Raw genomic sequence first — 27,851 nt, 5'->3', positions numbered from 1 at the left:
GGTTGAGGGTGCCTACGGCCCCCCCCCCTTGGACGCCTATGATAAGAAGGCCTATATATTATCTGGAAAAGCCAACAACTAATGATGAACAGGAAAAACTTAATTTAAGAAACATAAAATATGTCTTTTTTCGCGCATTTATGTGCGCTGCGAGATAAATATTCCTTAATGAGTAATGGCCATTCCAGTTTTTTTGCCATTGCTCCTGTGAAGGTTTATAACTATTTTGGGGGAGGGTACCCCTACTCTTCAAAGTGAAATCGCACCCCAAAAAATATATTCATTTTTCTTTTTCTTTTTAAAAACTAAAATTAAAAGCGGGGAATTTGACTCCAACCCCATCCCCTCCCATCACCCACCTCGAGTGCCCCTAGAGGCCTTTAAGTGTGTAGGTGCTATACAAGTTAAAATGAGTGAGTGTCTCTTATTAGAAGTACAAATGCATATAACAGTGTTGTGCCTGTCTGTTTTAATCAAAACTCAAATATTAATCTTATACACCTATGTATTTAATTTTTTTCATGGGCAGGATAATCGTTAGCTCTTTCCGTTAATTCAGACATGTTAAGCTGTTCTATTGATTTGAAACTTTGCATGATAGTTCCTATAAAAGTTAGGTACACTTACCGGAATGACCGTATGTTCATTTGAAACATGTCGATTTTCATATTTTTGGCATAATTTAAGTCAATTTAAGTCAAGTCCTTAAAATGAAAGTATATAACTTAAAAAGTATTCTGTATTCAACATTTTTTAAAAATTTTGTTAAAACTTGTACATTTATATGTAGCTTATTTAATTTTTTTCAAGAGTTAATGTTTGTTTGTCCTACCGTTACAGAGCTTCTCTTTATGGATGTCGCCATCCTTGTTTACTTATTTTTTCCCTTCTAATGTCCAATAAGTGAAGCTTCTCTATAAGTATGGCACACATATTTAAAACTAGTGGTGTCGCCCCTAGCATCTAGAGGATTGAGAGTAATAAAATAGCATAAAACCATCGACAACCAACATATGTTTAAACGAGATTTTGTAGTTTGGCAGCTACGACTATATAACAGCAATAAACATGAATAGCAGCTGCCGACTAACAGTACAAAAAGTACAAGGCAAATAACATAGTTAAAACGAAATGACTGGACAGGTATTGGATTATGTGCAGGGAGGATGGGAATTGAGGTGGTTTTATTAATATAAAACTCTTTACCCCCCCCCCCCCCTTTTATTATTTATTTAAGAAATTAATTTTCTCCTATGCCCAAACCCTGCGTGGCCTATACCTCCATAACATTGCGGGGCTGACCAGTACCCAAAATAGTCCGACAAAAATTACAAACAAACAAATATAAAACTACCTTTCCACTTATTTTCAACTAATTTCTTAATAGGAAAGAAGGGAGGGTGTGTGTGTGTGTGTGTGTGTGGGGGGGGGGGGGGCAATATGTGATCGACAAATCAATTTGAGGGAAATATTATTTTTGACCAATGTTCTTTTCCCTAATCCCTGATTGCATGCCAGAATTGCAAAAACTAATATGTAAGAATGATGTTGGCTTTACCCAAATGTATAATTGAGTGTGACCAAACAAGAATTGTTATATCCCAAAGAACTAAACTTCGATAAATACTTTAAACCAATTGAGTTCTCCATACTGTAGGGAAGCTCTCTACATGGTTATAAAAGTGGTTTTAAGCTTTCCCTCTGCTTTTTAAAAGCGAAGCTTTTCTATAATTAGGGTCGGTCCGTCCGTACGTCTGTAACGGATAGCTTTTTTCGTTAATTTAGGCATGTTATAATTGTCCTATCGATTTCAAATTTTGCATGGTGATTCCTTTAATAGTTTGGTACGATTTAGAAAGCGTAGCAACTCTATATTCATCACTAAAATGTCCGTACTTCCATTTTAAACATGTTGATTTTTTTACTTTTTTAACAACAAATTTTTATGTGATCTAATCATCCGATTGATCTGATTTTTGGTATATTGATTCCTGGGACAACAAAGTATAATATAATCAGCGAAGTAACTCTATAATCAAGTCCTAAAAATGTTAGTATGTCCATAAACATTATCCTGAATCAAGCAGTTTTTCAACAAATTTACTTACAATTTTGCTTTGACTCTTATACATTTATATTATGATTATTCAGTTCTGACACTGTACAAGTGTTAATGTCCGTTTGTCCTACCGTTTCAGTGCTTCGCTTTTATGAATGTTGTCATCCTTGTTTTACTACATCATAGAAAACAGAGCCCCTAGGCCTAGAAAAGAAAAGATTAGGCAGAATCTAAAAAAAAGTTGGAAGGATGATTTTTGGTGGGTATTTTATTATATCAAATAGTAAGTTCTCATTGTCTGAAGCTTAAAATCTCAATAACTACTAAAGTAATTGATTTCTTCACTTTGAGGAAAGCTTCACATTGGTCCGTGGGTAGTATTAGGCTATATTCTTTCCGAAACTAATCTTTACATCAATTTATAAGATTCGGTAATATTCTTCAAGTATAAAAAATACTTTTAATAAAAGATATACGGACATGGCAAAGTAATAGGACAGATGCGCTACTAATAATAGGGAATTACACAAATAATATAATGCTCCATAATAAAAATATTTAAAAGAGTAGTTCAGGCTGTCTGGCGATATTTTCTTAGAAATGCCAAGAAAGGAAGTAGTTGCAGTTTATACGGAGACAGTTTTTTTATTAGTACAAAGTAAAACGATGCTCTTTTGCCCGTCTAACTAGGTAAAGCAAAAGATGTCAACAACATCTGAACCGAAGTTTTGATTTTTTTCAGTTAAAAGTTTCTGGATTATTTTGCTGTTTGCCTGTTTTTGTAAAGTAACACCCATAAGACAACCAACTCTTTGATAGTATACTTTTTGGATGTTTATTTTATGGATTTTGACTTATGGGCTTTTTTTGCTTGCAAGGTCTAACTATTTTAGGAAAAACATCTTATAATTACGCATATTTCATATTTTAATGCCATCTTTAGTATGACGATGTTAGATCCTTATTTTTTAAAATTCAGTATTTCAGAGTCAGAGTCTACATTCAAATCAGGTTGTTTGGGTGATCGGACAAAAAGTATAAATAAAACTGAGGTGGATTCTTAAAAAAAAATTTTGGCCCACTAATCGCCTAGTAGGGCAAAATTGTTTTCGTGAAAAATCCTCCAACATCACATTTTAATGTAGATTTTTAATGTGATTTTAGTGGATTTTTCACGAAAACAATTTTGCCCCTCTAAGTGACTAGTGAAATTTTTCTTGAGAATCCACCTCTGGAATTTTTTTTACACGCGCTAGCTTATCATTACTGCAAAAAGACCAGCATCTTTTTTGTTTCCGATTTTTTACGTATCACCCTCATCCTATCTCAATATTTACTACTACCTAAAAAAGCTTCAAACTATAAAAAATCTAAATTTGAAAAATCAAAAATTTGAATGTATAATAATGTATAAATCGCTTTGTGGGTAAATTTTTTCCCCTTTTACCGGAGTAGCTGAAAAAAGCTTTTCCAATAGTTGGGTTATCTGTCGTACAACTTCGGAAATTAGGGAGCAAATGGGTCATTAATTGTGGGTTTATCTGCAAAAAGTAACTAACAAATAGCAAACAAGGATGACAACATTCATAAGTAGCAAATTAAGGACAAAAAATTTGAAGGACAAAAAATAAAGTAAGTAAAAAATGTGGGGAATAAAAATGAAACCTTTCTTTTAAAATAAACATTTTGAAAAAAACTATTGACCGACAGACCAAGTACATTGTATACCAGATGCTCGTTTGTACACGAAATCTTACCAAAATATTTAGCTTATCTTTAAATAAAATCCGTATAAATTACATTTTTCCCATAGAAAGAATAAACAGACTGACAAAGTACATTATAAAGTAGATTTATTACTTTAAAAATAAACAGCTAAATTTATATGTGAGGAGAAATAGAAACACCATGGAAAGTATGTTCAAGATGGAGTTTTCATCCGTTTTATTACACTTTGATACTATCTTTATTACTTTAAGTCATACAAATATAACCTTATATGTGATACCGTAGGCAGCCCCAAATTTTTTCAATTCCTCCCCCCCCCTAAACTAATATAATAAACTGATATAAGGATTACCTCCCCCCCCCCAAAATCAAAAAGTTTGGACGTATTTAATGCCTAAATAAAAACTATTTTACCTTACTGTATATGAAGTAGATTGTTGTTGTAGTTGAATAATAGGTTCTAATACACAATTCCACAGCCTAGATAGATAGATAGATAGATAGATAGATAGATAGATAGATAGATAGATAGATAGATAGATAGATAGATAGATAGATAGATAGATAGATAGATAGATAGATAGATAGATAGATAGATAGATAGATAGATAGATAGATAGATAGATAGACAGGAAGACATTGGTATAAATGTAGTAACAAAATTAAACAATCTAGAATTAATAAGTTTCTTTTATGTTAAAGAATTTTCAATTACACTAGTATTGTTGTACCAAACGATACTAGTATTTATAGAACTTTATTGTTGTGTCATATAATTTATGTACTTGTCTTATTATTGGAGACTTTTATTTCATGAAACAGTTGGATAATTGAATAATATTAATGCAGTTAAATAGCAACCAAGAAAATTATATTTCTACTTTACATCAGAGACAGCGTTATGTGGCACCAAAAAAAATAACGTCATACAATAAAGGTGACCAATGAGAGGCCAGTATACACTGTAATTGACCACTGGTAAAAATTATAATGGCCTCTCATTTGTTATTTTACATCAGAGAGACAGACAGTCAGACAGACAAACAAACAGATAGAGAGACAAACGAATATGAAACAGATTAAGAGTGTTGAGGCTAGAAATATAAGATCGATATTTGAAATAATTTAAGCTTAAAGACTTTATTCACCAGGGTTCAACAAAATAGATTTTTTAAAAGCGAAGCTTTTCTATAATTATGGTCGTTCCGTCCGTCCGTACGTCTGAGACAGATAGCTTTTTTCGTTAATTTAGGCATGTTAGAATTGCCCTATCGATTTCAAACTTTGCATTGGATTCCTGTAGTAGTTAGGTATGATTTAGAAAGCGTAGCAACTCTATAATCATTACCAGAATGTCCGTACGTCCATTTTAAACATGTTGATTTTTTACTTTTTTTACAAAACATTTTTATGTGGTCTAATTATCCGAATGTTCTGATTTTTGATATACTGATTCATGGGACAACAAAGTACAATATTATAAGCAACGCTACTCTATAATCAAGTCCTAAAAATGTAAGTATGTCTATAAACATTATCCTGTATCAAGAAGTTTTTCAACAAATTTACTCACAATTTTGCTTTGACTCTTATTCATTTATATTCTGATTATTCAGTTCTGACACTATGCAAGTGTTAATGTCCGTGTGTCCTATCGTTTCATAGCTTCGCCTTTATGGATGTTGTCATCCTTGTTTAATAATTATTCAACAGAATTAAAAAAATAAGGAGTCAAATTAAAGATTTTTTCCATTTTTTGTTCATAATGGCAATTTTCTTCTTTTTAAAAGCGAAGCTTTTTTATAATTAGGGTTGGTCAGTTGTCAGTCTGTCAGTCAGTCCGTAATGGATAGCTTTTTTTTGATAATTTAGGCACGTTAGAATTGTCCTATTGATTTCAAACTTTGCATGGTGATTCCTGTAGTAGTTAGGTACAATTTATTAACTCTAAAATCTTAACCAGAATGTCCGTATGTCCATTTTAAACATGTTGTTTTTCTAACTTTTTAATAACAATTTCTATGTGATAAAATCATCCGATTGATCTTATTTTTGAAAAACTGATTCCAATTACAATAAGGTACAATATTATGAGCAAAGCATCTCTATAATCAAGTCCTAAAAATTTCATTATGTCTTTAAACAGAATTCTGCATTTAAAAATTTTTGCAACAAATTTACATATAACTTTGTCAAAATATATTCTTATTTTCTTCAAAAAGGTGTTGCAAGCACCTAACTGAAGATCTAGATAAATTGAATTGCTTAGTAGTATATATAATCCTAAGTGTTCACAATGGTACTTTGGTTTTAATAAGATCGCACTGTAGATAATTCAAATACTACAACTAGTGACTTTAAGTTCAACATTAACCCTTACAGATCGGGGGGGAGGGGGGGGGGGGCTCCAAGAGCCCCCCCTCTAGTTTTTTCAATCTCATTTTTTTTGTAGGTAAGACTGGCTGTGACTTCATGACTTTTTAAGTTTAGTGATTATAAGCCGTAAGAGTTGATTTTATTAGGATATCTGTTCTGTGTCGGTCGTGGTGTCCGGTCAAAGTTGGTTGGGTAGCACAAAAATTAGAAAAAAATTCTAAATAAATCTTAATTTCTACATTATGACTTTTGTGTATAAGGTAGAAACCTAAAATTTTTTTGGTGATATATTGATACTTAGATATCAATGTTCTTCTGAGAAAAGTGGTGTTATGGCCGTTTGACCGCTCCCTGACCGACTTTATGACCGATTTTTGTCCGGCTTTTACTACAGACTTATATCATGAATATCGTGGCTTCTATTACAGCTAGAGACCTATAAATTTTTTTGGTAAAACCTTGAGCAACAATAAACAGAAAAAATATTAATTGGCGCCGCCAACCGCCATTTTACCGCCGTAACCGCCGAAAATGGCGGTTTCCGTTATTTGCCGTTTTTCAGAAAAAGTAATTTTTTGTTATGAAAAATAAAAGTTCGTCCTAAAATTTGGTCATCCTAGCTGCAAAATTGGCCGCTCTACAGCTGTTTTAAAATTTAGCGGCTGGCCGCTAAAAAGCGGCTAAGGAGCGGTCTGACCGCTATGACTAGAAAAAGTAATAATCTCTAAAAATACACATAAACCACCAGAAAAAATTTTTACGTCTTTATCTGTAACAGGAGCCGAGATAGAGGGGGGGCTCTTAGAGCCCCCCGCCCGATCTGATGAGGTGGGAATTGGGGCCCGATCTGTAAGGGTTAAGAGATTGGTGGTTAGCTGAATACCTCGAAAAAACAATGATTGAAACAATCACAAGATCAACGGATCAGACACATGTAAACGCCAATGAGGGGTGTAATTTTATTATCAGCAACACTAGAATACTCAAAATGCACTGCTATTTTTTTATTAAGGCTTGTATTATCAACATCTTAAAATTTCAATAAAAAACAATTTGGAACCTAGTAATAGTGTCTAACTTTTTATCTTTGTGACGTAACAAAAATCCATCTCTTTTTGGGGGGTTTCCTTTCCCACCTCCCCTCTCATCCTTCGATTTTTGTTACGTCACAAAGATAAAAAGTTAGACACTATTACTAGGTTCACAATTTGAATTGATTTTAGGAAACTTCACATAGGTCCCAGATTGGTCTTGGTTATTTCATTTTTAGATTTAAGCCTTTGGGCTACTGTATTCTCTTTTCTGATCCTTCAAATTTAAAGCTCCTAAATGCTATGGATGCAGCTGTTAACAGCACAAAAAAAAACAGGATGAACAGTGAACATTAGTAAAATATCTTTTGACTATAAATTTGAATAATTGAATGTCTATGAATTATTCACACTACTTCTGCAAATAAAGTACAAACCGAAGAAAAAAAACTTTTCAAGTATTGCAGCTATTTTAATGTAATTTTATCATAGCTTTTCTATAATTAGGGTCGATCCGTCCGTCCGTACGTCCGTAACGGATAGCTTCTTTATGTTAATTTAAAATTTACTATCAATTTCAAACTTTGCATGACGATTCATGTAGTAGTTAGTTACAATTTAGAAAGCGTATTAACATTATAATCAATACCAGAATATCTGTACGTCCATTTCAAACATAATGATTTTATTATTTTTTTTTAAAAAAAAATTTTATATGATATAATTATCCAATTTATTTGATTTTAGGAATACTGATATCTAGGACAACAAAGTACAATGTTATAAGCGAAGCATCTTTATCATAAAATCCTAAATCATTATCATGTATTTAAGCATTCTTGAATTGAATAATCAGCATATTAATGTTTTAAAGTCGAAACTAAATTTTTTTTCAGCAAATTAACTTAAATTTAGCTTCGACTTTAAAACATTAATATGCTGATTATTCAATTCAGTTCTGACACTCTACAAGTGCTAATGTTCGTTTGTCCTACAGTTTCAGAGCTTCGCTTTAAGGATGTTGTCATTCTTGTTTAATGTTATCCCATTTATAAATCTTAATCTTTAACAACTTGATTTAACAAGAAAAAGTTGATACATTTGTTAGACTTTTTATTAATGGGGTTAAAGATATAATTGATTGCCTTTGACGACAACATAATTCAATGTGAAACAAGGATGGCAACATCCATAAAGGGGAAGCTCAACAAATCAGACGAACATTAACAAATAAAATAACTTTAAATATTTATGAAACTAAATATTATTTCCAATTTTGGACACACACAAAATTTATATTGAATAATCTTACATAAATATGCTGTCTTTTGGTAAAGGAATTCTGCTTCCAATCGAAATTGACCTTATTATTTAAAAAGATATTTGCTAACGTCAAGTTTTTGACCGATAGGACGATTCTAACCTGTCCATATAAATGAGTAAAGCTGTCCATACAAAATATAGAAACGACTCCTTTAACAAAAGGAAATTTTAATTACAATTGCGGATTTGATTTAAAATTATAGAGTTGCTATGCTTTATGCCGTATTGTTACATGAATCATTATAGAATATTTTAAATTGAATGGGCGATTTTAACATATTTGTATTTACGATAAGAAATTTGAAAATATAAATATAGAAAATTTTCGCGTTTGAAATGCTATTTCAAGGTATATTCAATGTCTGTGTTCTCAGATTTTTTGTGGATGGGGACATTGCAAAGGATGAACAATTTTTTACTCCAAGTTTTTAATCATAAAAAACACTTACTCCTAATGATGTTTTTTTTTTACTGACGGTTATGCATCTAGGGGCAATTAAAATAGGGGGGGGGGGAGGGTGAAAGTTAACCCTCACCTTATTTTTTTTTCAGGCTCGACTTCTTAAAATAGGTAGGCCACCTGTTAATTTCAGCAATTTTTTTTTGACTGTAGAAAAATTAGTGGCAAATTTTTCTTGAGTTCACCTATCCCTAACCGTCTGTCCCATAAATATGTCATATGAGCTAACCGTCCATTGTAATTGCTATCAAATAAATCAAATAATAAAAATGCTTGGATTAAACTCTTAAATTAAGATAAGACTTTCTTTGGTCAGGGAGAGAGGGCAATGCCAGTTAAAATTATCTTTTTTAAAGTTACCATGGAAATCAAGTGGTCTATTAACCTCCATCCCTGTAAATATATTTCCTGGGAAGAAATTGTAATGGCCAGTTAAAATTAAGCAATACTTTAAAACATAAAAGTCCAAGAAATAAATCAAATTTAAAATGTTATAATTGAAATATTACATTTGCCCTTTTTAATCTTTATGTATGTTTATTTGAAGATTTCGCTAGTCGCTGGACTGATATAACTCAGGTTTTAGTAAAGCTCATCTTAGGTCATTGGATGATGTTTTTTGTTTAAAGGAGGAGAAAGAAATCACCTCTTTGAAGAATTAACTCCCCGATCTCCGACCAAATAATTCTTTATTTTAAATATAAAATTAAAGGATTACTTTTGTTGAGTTTTGAGTTGTACAGCAGATATTCATTGCCATAAAAATGAGTCACTAAACATTATTATGTATTGATCTTTTGTAGCATAACCGATAGGCCTACGAACCAAGTTAATTATAAACTGGATGCTAATTTGTATATGAAAGCTTAACAAAAAAAATCAGACGTCTATCTCAAATATAAGCCGAGAAATTCACGAACGGGTTTCAAACTACAGAGTAGCTTCGCGTTGAAAAGGACCTACAAGTTAAAAAACTAAATACTTATTGAATTTAGATTGGTTTGCTCCAAACTAGTAGTGTCCAAACTTTTCAACCGATTAATTGAATCCAAAGAGGGGGTAACTTTAACTATCATAATTGGGAAAACTAAATTCAAAGTGGGTGCGTGCCTGAAAACTTACCTATAAAGATGTTGTCCAGTCTCAAAGGAAAAGCTATACATTTTCTGGACGTCTGATAAGGTGGGGGAACATGTCTGAAATATAAAAGGTCAAAATTATGAAAAAATAATATTTAAATGCAGGGGCGTCCAAGTTTTTTTTTTTTTTTTTGGGGGGGGGGGGAGGGGGGTAAAATGGCGCGCAATGGGTAAAATTTGCTTGGAGGGGGAGGGGGGGTAATTATCCCCCCTGAAATCAGTTGGCATGGGTAAATTTTTTTACCCCCCCAAAAAAAATTTACCCCCGGGGTAAAATTTTTTTTGGGGGGTAATTTAATAATGTAATAAAGTACCTACCTGATAATGAAATATTTAGTAGTAAAAATGCGCGAAAAGCGCGCCAAAATTGTTTGGGGGGTGGGGGTATAAATACCCCTCCTAAATATCTGGGGATTCATACGGCACCCCCAAGGTAGGGGTAAATTTGAAATTGGACGTCCTTGTTTAAATGTTGAAAAGTAAATATTCAAATAAATTACTGTATTTTAGAAAGATAGTTTGTTATAAATCTTTTTATAATATCAACACTGACGTCATTTTTGGTTCTTGCTTTTCTCATTTATGCTTATTACATTTATTTCCAGAAGGTAATACAATATCCTATTTTATAAAGTAGTAAGCTTTTTGTTGTCTGTAACGAAGGATCTCGCTAACCGCTGAACCGATGGTTTTCCTTTACAGTGAAGCATTATATATATTGTTTTTTGGATTTTTCTTTCTTTTTTTCCAGATCCCTTCGAATATAAGGGCGCAGCCGCTGGCATAAAACAAAAAAAGATCGATGTCCGCATGTCTGTCCGTTTCAAAAAAAAAAAGAATAAACCTGATCCCACTTCCTGTAACAACGGTCTTAAATAGCACCTCCCCCCCCCCCCTCCCCAAAAAATATAAACCTTATTGCAAATAACTAATCAAGTTACTTCTTCTATATATTTTATTTCTATAATATCTGTCCTATATATTTCTAATGCAGTCAGGAAGGAAGGGGATATTGGGCTGTTAATTACACTAGTACCCAAAGTTGTATAACCACGCTATCTTAATTGTTGACTAAAAATCTTTGGGTATTTTTTCTAATAAATTCTCATAGGTTAGTTCAAAACTATCAGTGTCTAAACATTTCAACCAATAATCTTAATCTACATGATCAATGGGTAATCTTACTTACCCTCATTAGGGATGTAAATCAATTTATCGCCCACTGTCTTATCCCTTAATATCCCTGAGTAGAGCGTAGAATATTTGTGATTATGATCAGTGAAGGCGGGGGGAGGGGACATTGAGCTGTTTAAAACACTAGTCTCCAAAGTTTTATAATAACTTTTCTTATTCGTTGGCTTAAATACTTTGGAAACTTTTATTGAATTTGATGGTTTGTTTATTCATATGGGTGTCCAAACGCTTCAACCACTCATTGTAATCTACAGACGGGTTATTTGTATATCATCATTGGGAATGTGTATTGATCTATCGGCTATTGTCTAATCCCTTTAAATCCCTGGATATGATTAGAATCCTAATGTTTGTTTATGAACATGCATTCTGCATCTCTATTCTTTACCTCCATATAAATAATCTAAGGTTATCAAAACTGCTTGCAATATCTCCATGGGATCAAATGGTATAAGACAATGGACGATAAAAAAATGTAAAACCCCTATTTTGATGACAAAATTACCCCTTCTGTAGAATACATTATTGACGAACGTATGATAATCTCTTCCCTCTTAAATTGAAGTTTTCAGTGAAAAAACGTACTTTTGTCCCTTTTGTCTGAAATGGAAACAACTATGTATTATATATATTACACACTAGCGGCTACGCCCCTAGAGGCCTCTAGGGGCACTTGGGGAGGAAGAGTCGAATTTGATAACCTAATTTATTATTTTAGATTTTAAAAGAAAAAGTAAAACATTTTTTTGGGGGCTGGGGGATTTTTTTCTAGGTCCGATTTCTCTTGGGAGGGTGGTGGTACCCTCTCCCAAAATAGTTATATATATCTTCCCAGGACCTATCGGTTTAGCGGTTAGCGAAATCCTTCGGTACAAACACGCAAACACACAGACAAACAGACATACTGTTACTTTAGTATAAGGATTACAATGACTCTAGCATGACTGCAAAAACTTCAAACAGATAACTCTTTTAGAAAAGCATATTTCCACAATATTTCTACGTATAATTAGTTAAATTCAGGTCAAATAATGTATTGTTAAAATATCCGTTTCGCTTTGAAGCCTATTAATATCCAGTGGATTAGTACCCCTTCTCAGCCATACTGAAAAATTATGTATCATATCCAGTTTTCTACTAATATAAAAATAAATAATCATAATTCTAAAATCAATTCTTAGCCTGTGACTTCATCATCTCGGGGATAACAAAATTGGTTTTAATCTTTAATATTCGAAAGAAGCTGTTTATAATACGATGCGATAGATAACTATGATTACTACCTGTAATTGTGGATACATGTTGACTGCTGGTGGCTGCTGGGGCTGTTCAGGTGAATTCTTACAGGATTCTGGGCAACTTTGTACATACGTCAGTTTCATACCTGAAATATAGTAAGCGGATAAATATTCAGACAAAACATATATAGAAAAAAGTCACGAAACCTATAAATCAAAAGTCACATGCGATAAAAATACCTACGACCTAAAGGTTCAGCGGTTGACAAGATCTTATATAACAGACAGAACCCCCCCCCCATTACCTTATTTCTGAAACTATTTTTAACGCCAAATACCTAATTTATTAATTTGTTTAATTAGTAACTTTAGTGACTACCTTGGCTGCTATGCCAGACGTATTCCAAATCTAATAGTTTTAGTAGTATGATTAGAAATGAATTTGTCTCTAAAAAGGCACAACAGCACTTTTCTCAATATGCATAGTCAGGCACATAACGGCCCCCCCCCCTCCTCCCCCCATTAATCTATAATACAAACTAGAACGATGTCTGTCTGTCTATCTGTTTGTTTGTTTGTAGCGAAGGATCTCGCTAACCGCTGAACCGATCGGGTTCTCTTTTACAGGGTAGCTTCTCATAGGTCCCAGGAAGGTTTATAACTATTTTCTTGGGGGGTAGGACACTCCAACCTCCCCCCCTCCCCAGAAAATGAAAAATACCCCTCCCCCCAAAAAAAATAATTTTCTTTTTAAAACTAAAATTAAAATAGTGGGGTCGACTACCCCCCCGGGCCCACCTCCCCAAAAAAAAATCCCCCACCCCAAGGAAGTTTAAAAAATTTTTTTTTAAAATCTAAAATATGAAAAACTGGTTGATCAAACCTCTTGAGGCAAAGCCTCTAGAGGCTAGGGGCGAAGAAAGGTATGATAATATTTCGTGTGTTTGATTTCTATTTTAGTTTGGGTCAGTTAACATTGGATTTAATTTAGCCCCAAAGGGTTAGGGAACCGACCCATACATTTAGGGCGGCAAGATGTAACTCACTAAATAAAAGTGTTGGTTGTCTGTTAGATTTATATCCGGCAATATAATCTTTTATATTATAGTAAAAATCCCTACTTTTTATATTTTTAATTGCTGTAATTTTCTTATTTTTGAAGCTATATAAAATTTTTTCCAGAAAATGTTTATTTATATGAAAATTTTTAATTAGAAATCTCAAATATTTTTTTTGGCGACGGGAGCTGTACTTGGCAGCTGCCAGCAGACGTTGCCGACAGTGGGCATCTAAACGACAGCTGATTTTCATGAAGAAATTTTTTTACTACTTCAATATCCGGTTATCCGGCATTAGAAATCAGACGGATATCCGGTATCCGGCTAAATAAGTATCTGGCCCAACCCTACCAATAATAAACAAAAGTGAACACACCATGAAACTTAACGCGTTGTAAGTTACTAGCGGCTTCGCCCCTAGCCTCTTGGGGTTTTGCTCTAAGAGGTTTGATCAAATCAATTTTTCGTAATTTAGATTTTTAAAAATAAATCTAAAAAAAAATTTCTTTTGGGGGGGGGGTATTTTTAATTTTTTGGGGGGGTTGGGGGTGTCCCACCCCCCCAAGAAAATAGTTATAAACCTTCCCGGAAACCTATGAAAAGCTACCCTGTAAAGGAGAACCCGACCGGTTCAGCGGTTAGCGAGATCCTTCGCTACAAACAAACAAACAGACAAACAAACAGACAGACATCGTTCTACTTTGTATTATAGATTAACTAGGTATTTGTTTGTTGTTGTTATGACCTAAGCAAAGATGTTCTTTTGTTTTCAAAATGATGCTTCATTGATTGGTCATGATTGATTTAAAAATACAAACACAAGAGGAGCAATTTTGGATATTAATTGTTTAAACATTTTGTCTTTTCGGTCACAAACAATAACAAACCTTCATCAATATAGATACATTATTCTGAGTGGATTAAGTTAAAGAGAATCCCAGATAAAAATATCCTTAATACTTTTAAAACTATTCTTAGTGAGAAAGGGTTGTCAAATGGCGATTAGATATTACATATATTAAAATGATTAAAGACTAAACTTCGTTTTACCAGCATTAGAAGGATAAATATAGTCTGAAATATTTAGCCAAGAGTGCATAATTCACTTGAAAACAAGAATAGTTTTCAGGAAAACTTGTGCCTTTTTTAACTAAAACAATAAGGTTTTGCCTTTTTAAGCATAGCCGACATTAAGAGATATAAGTTTTCCGGAATTTTAATGTAGGGAGTAGATTTGAAATCTGCATCAAATTTTAAGGATTTTTTATAAAATTCATTTTTAGTATAATTCTTTATCTAAAAGCGGAAATACAAATTAAGTTAATTAATTTTGGCATCCGTGATTGGTGGATTTAAAAAATCTGCGCTCTGATTGGATGTCGTACATCATTCAACCAATTAGAGCGCAGGTAGTTTAAAATCCAACTATCCTATTGGTCAAAATTAATTAACTTAAAATGTATTTCCGCTTTTAGATAAAGAATTATAAAAAAAACGAATTTTATAAAAAATCCTTAAAATTTGATGCAGATTTCAAATCTACTCCCTATATTTAAATTCCGGAAAACTTATATCTCTTAGCCGACATACCAAAAATGTATACAGGAGATGCACATAAATAATATTAATCTTGACTAAAAATTGCAGCCGTCTATCTAAAATAGCAGATGATAAAATAACATTTTCCCAGCAAATGGTTTTTCTCTTTTTAGGCATGATTGACAGACAGACGGACAAAATAATGTATAGGGTAGATGCACATATGTAATAGGAATCTTCACTAAAAATTTCAGATGTATTTCCTTAATAGCAGCCGAGAAATACATGTTAAAATCTATTATTATATCACCGGTACAGCATAGTAAATACAACAGTCTAAAACAAATTCACAAATTATCAATGTCTAATAGTGAACCTCAAATCCGCATAGTTTGTCTTAACAAGTTGTTAATTAATTATTTGCACTTATTTTAGCCATGTTTTTGCATTCAAGCAAATGATTTTAATTATCAGCAAAAGTTTTGATTTATTTCTGTTTTTGTGTTTGTTTTCATCCTTTCTTAAAAATATTTAAAAATACAATTAGCGTGATATTGTGGTAATACGACAACCAGACGGACAGGCAGTTTATAGAGTTGCTACGCTGTGACTTATCATAACAAACCCTCTGCACTAATCTTATTATATCACCATTTATCTCATGACCGATGTTGACCCCGCTATCCAGCGGTCAAACTGGCCTGCCTAAATGTGGGGAGGGACTCAAACACGCAGCTATCACGCGCCCCTCACGCGATTATACAACCGGGAGGCGCTGCCTCCCCTTTTACCACAGCTGCCCCCACAGCCTGTCTACCGCCGGGAGCTAAGCCCTAGCGTCCCACACCCCCTTCAAACCTAACCATTGTTATAATCTGTTGTATATATATAGTAAACATTCATTGTAAATATTATTCAGTTAAATATATAATTTCTGTATGACTAAATCCTGCTAGTTTATTTTGGTAGAATAATTCAAGGCTAAGGCTCGTTGAACTCGAACTCGCAACCCTGTGAGCTGAAACGTTCGGCTTACCATAACTTGGTGTCAGCGTGTTTCAATCGAGCCTTACAGAAATTAGCCTATTCTACCTCTGATTGGAACCTTTGGCAAGTAAGGGGACAATCAGCTGCCAACTGAGAAGCCAACTGACCCGTGAGACGGCCTTTTTAGGTCGAATTTCCATCATTTTGAACGCAATATGTGGGCCTCTGGCCTACGGCAAGCAGATTTAGCCTGCTAAAAGCGCCAGTTAAGACGCTTTTTCCGTACCGTGTAGGAGTAGCGCTAGGTGCGCAGCCACGGTAATCGGATAATTTAGCTCAGACGGCTACAGAACTGAGTCTAAATTGGCAAGTGTAGCTGGGACAAGCCCCAGGACACCCAGGCCAAACCTACGAGACAGACAGCTGGGTGCTGGTCTCCTTGAGAAGGCAATGTGTGGCTGCGAAGCTTCAGCACACAAGTAAGCCCTACCGCTGCGACGGATAGCAGATTTTGAGCCACAGGCACGGCAGGACGGGACATTCCCTGCCGCTGCCTTCCAGGATTCGAACCCGAGGCGCTGTAGGACGGGCCATTCCCTGCCGCCATTTTCGGGATTCGAACCAGCAGCGCTGTAGGACGGGACATTCCCTACCGCCGTCACCCCTCTGAACCTTGCAGGACGGACATTCCCTGCTACCAGTGCTTCCAGAATCACACCTAGAGCTCCTAGTGATAACAACACATAAGTGTGTATAAATGTCAACCAAGTGATAAAAAGAAATATAAAATTGTTGACCCAGTGATAATTAATAAGCTCTAGTGATTCGAAGCTACAGTCTAAGCCACCATGGTAAGCGATACCACCATAGCTGCGGTTCGGCCACCACCGAAGTTTCTGCCAACCCCAGCCGAACGGGAGGCCCCCTTGTCTCAAGGGCAGGACCTCCACTTCCCCTGCCATATCAGGGTGAGGTTTCCTGACCCTGCCCAGCATGTACAGGTTGATGCCATGATCGATTCTGGCAACCGTGTACCAGGGTCTGCTGTAATTTCTGAACACCTCATGCACGCAATGGGCGTGCAACGCATGTTGATTCCGGACAACACCCAAATCCTGACTGCTAACGAGGAAGGCCAGCCCCTCCAGGTAATAGGAAAATTGAAAGAATTATATATGGCAGTCTCACACACCCTTATACTCCATCTGTACCACGTGACTGTGGTTCGGAATCTCTCCCACCCTCTGAACCTAGGAGGGTATTTTCTCAAGGAGTTCGGAACTAGGCTCTGTTTCGACATGCAACCACCTTGCTTGTGGGTGCGTGGGGAGTTTATCCCACTCCGTGGCGTCCCCATCGACCGGGAGACAGCCGAGAGAGAGCTGAGTTACGAGGGGCCTCTGCCAGGCCCACCGCCAGAGCAGCCGCGTGTGGTCGAGAAAGGCACGCACTGGGTGGACACTGCGCTCAACGCCCACAGGGGGACCAACCTGCTAGCCATGGGGTTGCCCCCAGTGCCCAAGGTGCCGCGGGAGAACCTGCCAACCACGTTCCCTGAGATTGCCAGCCCTCCAGAACCAATCTTCTCCGCCGACACCTTTATCAACGGCCAGCCGTGTCCACCTGGCCCCCTCTACCTGGGACCCCCAGCCAGTCAGCCAGCCAAGTCCGAGTCCAGACCCTTCAAGTCGCGGTCTGATGCACCCGGAGCCACACTCAACTCCCAGGAATCAGCCTCTCCCGGCGCCGTGCCCGTCAAGTCATGGCCGGCCGCCGCCGGAGCCACGCATGGCTCCGTTGCCTCAGTCTCTCCTAGCGCTGAGCCCGTCAAGTCGCGGCCGGACGCCCACGGAGCCCAGGCTGGTCCCAGCGCCCCGGCCTCTCCTAGCACCGAGCCCGTCAAATCGTGGCCGGACGCCCTCGGAGCCACACCTGGCTCCGACACGTCAGCCCCTCCCGAGGCCGAGCCCGTCAAGTCGCGGCCGGTGGGTCCCGGAGCCGAAGCTGACCCCGCACCAGCCACGTATAGGCTAAGCGCTGTCACTCCAACTGACGGCCAGCCACCCCAACTCCGCACGGCCAAGCGGGTGGTCTTGCCTGGCCGCGGTGTCATGGCTGTCCCTGTTGAATTAGTAGGACACCGCACCAAGGATGCCATCCAACTAGCTGCCCCAGAACAGAGGTTTGGGGAGGATCTTGTCATCCCAGAAGGCCTGTATGCCCACAGGCCTGGCTCCGCCAGTGTGTTTCGAGTGCTGGTGGTAAATGAAGGGGAGACGCCCCTCCTGCTGGACGCTGGCCTCCCAGTGGCTGGGGAGCTAGTCAAGCCTGACATTCTAGAGGTTTCTGACAATCCTCCCCCGCGTCTCCACTCGTTCCAAGAGCCTGTTGAGCCCCCAGATATGCAGGAGTTGTGGGAGGCCCTTGAGATGGAAGACAACGAGTTCCTGCGCAAGGACCCCTTGCTCAAGAAGGAGGTTTGGACCCTGTTATCAGAATACAGGGACGTCTTCTCCAACTCTACCCCCGGCTGTACGGATGTAGTCGAGCTGCAGCTGCGCCTCAAGCCTGGAACCCAGCCGATCCGCCAGAGATTTAGGGATCTGAACCCGCGGCAGGAGGCTGAGCTGGAGAAACAACTGGACACCTGGCTACAAGAGGGAGTCATAGAGCCGTCAGACTCCGCCTGGAGCAGCCCCCTGGTGCCCATCAAGAAGAAGGACGGGAGCACCCGCTGGGCCGTCGACTACAGAGCCCTCAACAAGTGCCTGGAACTGGATAGCTACCCTCTGCCCAGGATCCAGCAGTTGGTAGAACGAGCTGGAGGACACCGCGTCTACAGTGCCCTAGACGCGGTGGCCGCGTACTACACCATCCGTGTGTCCGAGGACAGCCGGCCCTGCACCGCCTTCACCACCCCCAGGGGCTTGTATCAATGGAAAAGGATGCCCTTTGGCCTGGCTACGGCACCATCTGTCTATTCCAGATTTATTGCCGGGGTCCTAAATCCACTAGGCACAGCCAACCTCCAGTCATACCTTGACGACATCCTGACCTTCCACCAGGATACCTGGGCCCATCTGGCTAGGCTCCGGGAGGTCTTGGAAGCCCACCGCAGGGGAGGAATCCGCCTCAAGCCAGCTAAGACCAAGCTGTTCCGAGCCAAGGTGGATTATCTGGGCCACACCCTCAGCCGTGAGGGGATAGCCATGCAAGAGGATTATATTGACCGTATTCTGGACTGGCCGGCCCCCAGCACCCCCAAGGATTTGCTGGCGCTTCTGGGGTTCTTTGGATACAACCGCCTGTTCATCCCAGAGTATGCTGACCTCACCTACGAGATGAATCGGCAGAAGACGGCCAAGACCCTAGCCTGGACGCCTGAGATGGAAGCCCAGCTGCTACAGCTCAAGGACAAGTTCCGTCAAGCCCCCATCCGAGCGCCGCCCAGATTTGACTTGCCGGCGGTATTCCAGCTCACCACAGACTTCAGCAGCCGCGCCATCTCTGCCATTCTGAGTCAATGCCAGGACGGCAAGGAGAGGCTGATTGCCGCCGTGGGGCGCAAGACAACCAACCCCGAGACTCGCTACCCGTCCAGGAAGGGAGAGATGGCCGCCATTATGTATGGAATCCGGAAATTTCACGGCATCTTGTCCTACCGCAGCTTCCAGATCAACACTGATTCCTCAGCCTTGCTGCAGATGAAGTCGCTGAACACATCCACAGGGATGGTGGCCCGCTGGCAAGAGGAGCTAGCGGCCCTAGATTTCACTGTCTGCCACCGTCCTGGCACCCAGAACACCAACGCCGACGCCCTCAGCCGCCGGGAGGACGCCAACATGCCGACGGCTAGCGCCGAAGAATTAGCAGAGCAGGCTGAGTATATCCACAACCTTTGCCAGCTAGGGGAGTCCGCAGCTAGCCGGCCCCCTGCCGCACAACTGGACCCAGCTAGAGTCTTAGAAGCCCAGACACAGGACCCTCTCCTGCTCCGTGTCCGCCAGTGGGTGGCTGATGGCAGAGCCCCAACTAAGGCTGAGCTGCGCGGCAAGGAACGAGACGAGCAGCAGTACGCTAGCCGCTTCCCAGCCCTGGGACTTGACGAGCATGGCTGCCTCACCACCACTGACCAGACCCTGACAGGGGAAAGAACAAGATACCTGCTGCCTTCGGCCCTCCAGCAGGACGCGTTCTTTCTAGCCCATGGGACCCCCATGGCTGGGCACTTTGGAATGGACGCGACTATCGCCCGTGTGGCCATGCACTTCTGGTGGCCCAACCTGGCCCGTGACGTCCGCCTGATGGTTCAGACTTGCCCTGAGTGTGTCCAGAAGGTTACCAAGGAAAGGTTGAAGCAAGGGATACATGTGCCCTCCCGCCAGGGGTATCCACAGCAAGTCCTGTTTATTGACCTGGTGGGGCCACTGCCAGAGACCCCAGCCGGGAACCGCTATATCCTCACCTGTCAAGACGGGTTCAGCCGGTTTGTCAGCCTCTACGCCATCCCCAACAAGCGCACCCTCACGGTTGCTGAAGCCCTGCTGCACCGCCACCTGGCCACGTTCGGATGCCCCCTGAAGATCCACTCCGACAATGGGATGGAATTCACCGGCCAGGTATTCCAGGAGCTGGCCTCCAAGCTTGAGATTGGCCTGACACATCCACCACCCTACAACCCGCAGTCCAACCGAGTGGAAAGATTCCATCGGACGCTCAATACAGGCATGCGTCTGTTCTTAGACAGAGACGACAACAACTGGGAGCCACACTTGCCTGCCATTGCCTTTGCCTACAACACCAAGGCCTGCAGATCCACCGGCGTGACCCCGTTCCTGGCCTACTTTGGGAGAGAGGCCAAACTTCCGGTGGACATGGTGCTCCGGCTGCCAGACACAGAATATGCCTCGGTTCCAGCCAACGTCCAAGCTCTCCTGCAACGCTACCATGCAGTGTATGACGCCATCCAGCAGAAGGAGGAGGGAGCCATCCGGAGGAGCGCGGCAGCCTACGAAGGCACGGCAAAGTACGAGGTTGGAGACTTGGTCTGGTACCTGGCCCCCCGCCTGGTGCCAGGGAAGGCAGCCAAGATTACCAAGAGATGGACTGGCCCCTGGAAAGTAGTGAGGCAAGCTACAGAAGTCCATTATGTCATCAAACCTGCCTCTCCAATCGCCAGGATCTCGGAAGTTACCGCGCATGTAGGCCGACTGCGCAAATACACTGGAGATGTGACTGCCCACCAGATTCCAACAGACATTCAAGGCGACCTGGACGGCGACGAAGATGCCACCGAGCTGCCGGTCGGAGCTGCGGCGCCCCCAGCGAGTGACCCAGGACAGTTCCCAGTGTACCAGCCGACCGCAGCCGCCCCACAGCCTAGCGGCCAGGACCGTGACCCAGTGGAAGAGAACCTGCAGGAGCAACCCAACGAACCACCGCCGCCGCCGCCAGCTCCAGAGCCACCCAGAGATGCCATCTGGAATCCTGATACGGACATGGAGAACCTGCCGGCCAGCAGCGAGCCTGTAGGAGGAGAAGCGGCCACTGCCATGGAAGAGGCAGCCCCAGAGGACGAAGCTGAAGCCATGTGCCCCCTGTTGATGACAGCCATCCCCATCCGGGTAGGAGCTAGGAGGCCCAGCAACCTGGATCAAGCAGGCGCCCCCATGGAATTTTATGCGCCTTCCTCCATCATCATTCCCCCCTTGGGAACCACCAGAGTTAGCCTCGGCCTCCGTGTCCAGCTACCCGCTGAGGCAGAGCTAGTCCTGCAGACGAGGCAAAATTTCCAGCGGCGGGGCTTGGCCGTCGCCAACCCACGCCTGGAAGCCAACCAGGAGTTGACAATGCTGATATCCAACCACAGCCAGACAGAGCAACGAGTGTCCCGTGGAGCCTGTGTAGCCCGAGCTGTCCTCCACCGAGCTGTGCCCCAGGAAGAGCCTGTCCTGCGCAGACATAGGTTGTCGTATCCCCAGGTTCAAGGCCTGGTGGCTCGAGAGCCCCGCAACCCTTGAAGGGGAGGTTGTGGTAATACGACAACCAGACGGACAGGCAGTTTACAGAGTTGCTACGCTGTGACTTATCATAACAAACCCTCTGCACTAATCTTATTATATCACCATTTATCTCATGACCGATGTTGACCCCGCTATCCAGCGGTCAAACTGGCCTGCCTAAATGTGGGGAGGGACTCAAACACGCAGCTATCACGCGCCCCTCACGCGATTATACAACCGGGAGGCGCTGCCTCCCCTTTTACCACAGCTGCCCCCACAGCCTGTCTACCGCCGGGAGCTAAGCCCTAGCGTCCCACACCCCCTTCAAACCTAACCATTGTTATAATCTGTTGTATATATATAGTAAACATTCATTGTAAATATTATTCAGTTAAATATATAATTTCTGTATGACTAAATCCTGCTAGTTTATTTTGGTAGAATAATTCAAGGCTAAGGCTCGTTGAACTCGAACTCGCAACCCTGTGAGCTGAAACGTTCGGCTTACCATAATATATAGATGTGTGTTCAGTTTAGATATTTGTTCAGAAATATCTTAATAACGGCTTGACTGATCAGAACACAAATTTCAGAGAAGCTTGGAATTCGCACAGGGCAGGTTTTAGGCTATAGCCTTTTAATTTAACAAAAAAAATGTGTAGCACTTCTAAGATTTAATCAAATCAAATTTGTTAGAAAAATCATAAAACATTGAATTATTGATTCCAACTCATAGAGAAAAAGATCACTGAAGCTAAAAGGTAAAATTTGCTAAATTGTGCAACATATTTATTGTATGTTCATCTCAATTTTCTCCGGGAGGGAGAGGACAATGCTGGCATAATAAATTTACTAACCTTCCCCCCACCAAATATTTTAGACATTGAGGATTTTATTCATTACACAAAATATTTTGGGTTAAGATTAATTCGGCACCTCGGGACTAAAAAACTAGTTTTAAATCTTATAATTGTACATTCTACATCCGCGGAAAGCTGTTTATAATACGATGCGAGAAATAACTATTATTGTCCATTGTCAAATCCCTCTACGCCTGATTTGTATATGATTAATGAACCTACAAATATCTCTATCAAAATATATATCAGGGATCTTAAGGGCTTGAGACAATGGCCGATTAATTGATGTACATTCCCAATGATAGTACACAAATTACCCATTTTTAAATTACAATTAGTGGGAAACTCAACCTAATGAACCAACTAATCAAAATTCAAGTCCCCAAAGTTGTTGAGCCAACGAAAATGAAAACAATATTATGAAACTTTGGGGACTATTGAAAGGAACAACCCAATGTACCCTCCCTTCCTGGTAACTACAAAAAAAAAGTGTTAAGGGCTTGGAAAACAAGGATGACATAATTTACAAAGAAACACAGCATATATGGACATAAATAAATAGAAATAGAAAGTAACTTCAGACATCTATTTTTAAAAGCTGAAATATCTTTTTTAATAAAAAGTGTATTCTCTTATTAAAAAATTAAAATTAAGTCTCTTGACTACTATAATGTATAATATCTATATATTGGCTATGAGAAATATTGAAATAAACATTCTAATTTCAACCTATTGTCTACAATTTAAATTATCACGTTTACTTTAGGGGAAAATTTAATAGTAATGTTGTTATGTACAAGCCAATCAAAATTAATTAACTCATTAAATCTTTGGTTTCTAGAATTCGATGTTGATTGGTTTTTATATTCTAGCAGTGTGTTAATTATTTTACTCTAATATAATGGGGTACCTTTGATTATCGTAATTGGGGTGTATAAAACATATCAATATAACGAAATAAATTATTGGAGAAATATAGGAAATGTTTAAATGAAAATGCAGTAGGGGGGCCATGGGGGGGGGGGTGGGGTGTTACAATGAAAATCAAATATTTGAAAAAATTGAGAAACATGCAAAAAGAATTTAACGACTTAATTTTTCTACAGTAAAAAAAAAGTAACAAAGCAATTTATTTGATTAAATTCATATGTCCAGTGTCCACAAACCCCATACCTCTCATATTTATCATTTTTTGTAAAGGAAAGTTTTTATATGCATTGAACGCCCCCCCTTCAGACCGGTGCGGCAATGGGCCCGAATGTTAAGGGTTAATAATGCCACACTGAAACTGCAGCATAGAAGTAAATGGTTTCAAAGAGGTATTATCCTATAGATGGTACTTAATGCTGCCATGTCAGGCTAGTGATATTAGTAACAGTGCAGTAGGGTAAGACTTTGGTCTATAAACCGGAGATACTTCTTACCATGCACTTTAAAATTTTCCAGGCTAAAGTTATTATAATAGCCATTCTAAATTAGGGTAGGGGGGGGGGGTAGGGTTAGAGGTTTTAGGGGGGGGGGGGAGGGGCACTTGCCAAATAAAAGATTTTATCAACACAATTGAGTTTGCAGTGCAAGCATACATTGCAAGCATATAAATAAAATTTCAAGTACTTGGAACTAGATATATGTACAATATAGTTTGGTCTGTCAGCTCATATTTATTAGTAATGCACTTGTATGATTATTTATTCCTATATTTTTATTATCATCCTTGTTAATATTAATCTCCTGTTGTTTGTGTGTATACAATACTTTAATTACAAGACAAGTGAACTTAATTGATCTAAAAGATATTTAATCACAATAAAATTTTTAAATCTGTTGCACAATTATTTATAATCGCCCCTATTTTAAAATCATCTAAAGCCTATTTTTAGTTTTTTAATTGAACAAAATTTTAGATTCTGTATTGTTCAATAAAAAAAATATGATTGATATATGACTAGGAGCTATTGTCGCCAAATCTGTGAACATGATATTTACACAATCAAACTAACTTATAGTAGCTACTCCCCTGAGGCCCTTTAGGGAACTTTAAGTGGGGAGTGAGGGATGATGTCGACCCCTACCCATTTTCAATTTCAGTTTCAAAATTAAAAAGTAAAAATAGTTATAAACCTTCCCTGGACATTGGCCATTGTAAAGGAGAACCATATTGGTTCATCGGATAGCGAGATCTTTCGGTACTGAGAGACATACACACACATAGATGAACACCCTATTACTTTCATATAATAAAAACTATAGTAATGTAGAAAATATAGACAAATGCACAACTTTGTTAAGGTATTATTCCAAGCTGTTTGATTTTGAAAAATATGTTTGTCATGAATCTTTAGTTTACTTTGTAGTATAGCATAAACATCTTTTCACCTATTTGTAAGGCCCACCCACTAAAGCTTTAAATGCACAAGTAGGGTGTCTTTTAAAAGTTTAATTGGTTCAGAAAGTTTTACTTAAAGATAAATAGAAACCAGGAATGTTTAATAGTTATTTTATAGACACATTCCGCGGATATTAAACTAAAAAAAAAGATTAATGCCACGGGGCTAACAAAATTGCTATTAATTTGATGATATTTTAATAGTCGTGCAAAAGTCTCTGTAATATGATGCTAAGTTTCAGTATGGAAAATTTATTAAATTTTTTTCTTCACCATGTATATACAATGTACATTTTACACATAAAAGTGTAAATAGACGTCATTGCACATTATATAAAAAAGTCATGCTTTAAAAAGTGCAATTTGCCATAGGCTAAGGAAAAAATATTTATTTTAAATTAGCTTGAACAATATTGGGCAAAACCTTAAAAATTTTTTAGGCTAACCTAATTTTCTAAGTCACACATATTCCCAGGGATCTAAAATGATGAAGTCTTTGGCCGATAAATAGATGTAAATACAGCAACATTTTAGGGGTTGCAACATTTTAACACTCTACATAATTAACCTAATAATCCTAATTCAATAAAAGTCCCAAAAGTTGTTAAGCCAACCAATAAGAATACTAATCATAATATTTTGTGACTCAATGTCCCCTCCCTCCCTGGATATTCCTTATTTCTATGTAGGGCCAAGGTAACCCTAACTACTTGGCTAGTATAGGAAATTTTATTGGATTTAGGCCATTGATATTAAATCTAGAAGGTAGACTAGCGTATCTAAACATAGGAATACCTTACTAAGTTTGCCTATTTAATGCATTTTTTCCATTGGGCTATTTATTTTGGGAGGGCGGAGGTACCGTCCTATTAAATAGTTACAAACCTTGCTCTATAAGAATCTTCTTTGTAAAGGTTAGCGAGATGCTAAACATACATACATACAGATACATATACATACATTCTATTACTTGTGTCGGCTGATAATGTGATGCAATAATGGTTTCATGGACAGAAAAGATTTGAGACAGCGCAAAATGGCACCAAAAATGACGTCATAGAATAAATTTGTCCAATGAGAGGCCAGTATACATTGTGATTGACAAATGGTAAAATTTATACTCTCCTCTTTTTTTTATCGTATGACGTAATTATTTTATGCCATTTTGCGCTGTCTCAAAAGATTTTTGTTGTTCTAAAACTATTCTCTTTCATTCTGATTTATAAGATTTATAATGTTGCATAGTATCATCAAACTGTCTCATGCCTTAATATCTTCTTTCACACTTTTTTTCACTAATTTTTGTCAAAGAAATATTGCCATCAAAAATTGCATTTGCACCACAAGCGCAGCACTAGGAGAGATAGCCTTTCTTTAAGAAGAACAAAATTGGCTCAGCTATTAGAATTAAATAAAAGAAATAAAATAGACATACTTGTTATATATTTATCTTACCTCTTATATTTTGACCAGTGACCTTAGCCCAATAAACTGGGGACCTTATCAAAACATAAAAATCTGAGCCTTTTTTCACAATTCGCTCCAAACCCCAATAAAAAATATGTGGTTTGATACTATGCTCCCCCATGTAAATTTATTTGTAGGGGGGGGGGGGGGGATTTAAAAACTAATTTTGGTGCATGACACTAATTTACCTCCCCCACTAAGATTAATTACGATACCTCTAAAGTTTTTTACCCCTCCCCTCCAAAAAAAACTTGGATGTCTTTGCTTCAGATATTTTTAGAAGCGAATCTACTCTATAATTCGAAATGTCCGTCCGTCTGTCTATCCGTATGTTAGAGACGGAAAGGGAGAACGTGATTTTCTTGGCTCCTATAAAAGATAAACACATGATTTTTTTTGCTCTAAATATTGAAATTAATTTTGTCAAAGAAAAATTATAATGAAAGAAACTAGTGCATTTTAAATTTGTTTTTGTTCTTAACTGAAACAGTTCTTGATTTGACAAAATTATATCCATAAATAGAACAAACAAATTTAATCATGTTTTTAATTAAACTAGGATAAAAACTTCCAATGTAGTGAGTAGTGATAATTAAAATAAAAAAAATAATAAAACAGTGAGTTATATAACAGATGTTCTGCTGTCATGAAAAATAGAAGTCTTATAAAATCACGAAATCACGACCGAAAGACCGACGAACTAAATAAATTATATGCTAGATGCTTATAGGTACATATAAAGTATATGCTTATATGCTTTACCAATTTTCAACCATCTATCTTAAATAGCAGCTGTGAAATTACATTTCCCCCATAGCATTACGGACGAAAAAGCATATTGAACTATAGAATAGTACAGTTTGAGTATAAGAAAATAGAGAAAATGAGCTAATCCTACTATTTTCTTTTACGTTATATTGGACATTTTGTATATGAAACGATAATATACATCATTATTTGAGGTTTAAAACCGGTTTTTACACCGCAGAAACGAATCGGATCCC

General features: G+C 38.6%; 1 protein-coding gene across 1 annotated transcript in view; it reads right to left on the bottom strand.

The window, feature by feature from the left end:
- Positions 1-27,851, bottom strand: part of LOC145303888 (uncharacterized) — a 48,989-nt gene that overhangs the window by 10,397 nt on the left and 10,741 nt on the right. The window contains exons 3-5 of the mRNA XM_080145549.1: positions 12,594-12,694; positions 10,100-10,173; positions 4,202-4,267 (exon numbers count right to left, since the gene is read on the bottom strand). Coding sequence (XP_080001675.1) covers positions 4,202-4,267; positions 10,100-10,173; positions 12,594-12,692 — 239 coding nt within the window. The 5' untranslated portion in view covers positions 12,693-12,694. The remainder of the gene's footprint in view (positions 1-4,201; positions 4,268-10,099; positions 10,174-12,593; positions 12,695-27,851) is intronic.

This window comes from Acartia tonsa, chromosome 13, assembly GCF_053477335.1.
Source record: "Acartia tonsa isolate MP-2025a chromosome 13, ASM5347733v1, whole genome shotgun sequence".
NCBI lineage: Eukaryota > Metazoa > Arthropoda > Copepoda > Calanoida > Acartiidae > Acartia > Acartia tonsa.
Note: the sequence above shows the minus strand (reverse complement) of the source record. Positions and strands in the feature narration are given on the sequence as shown.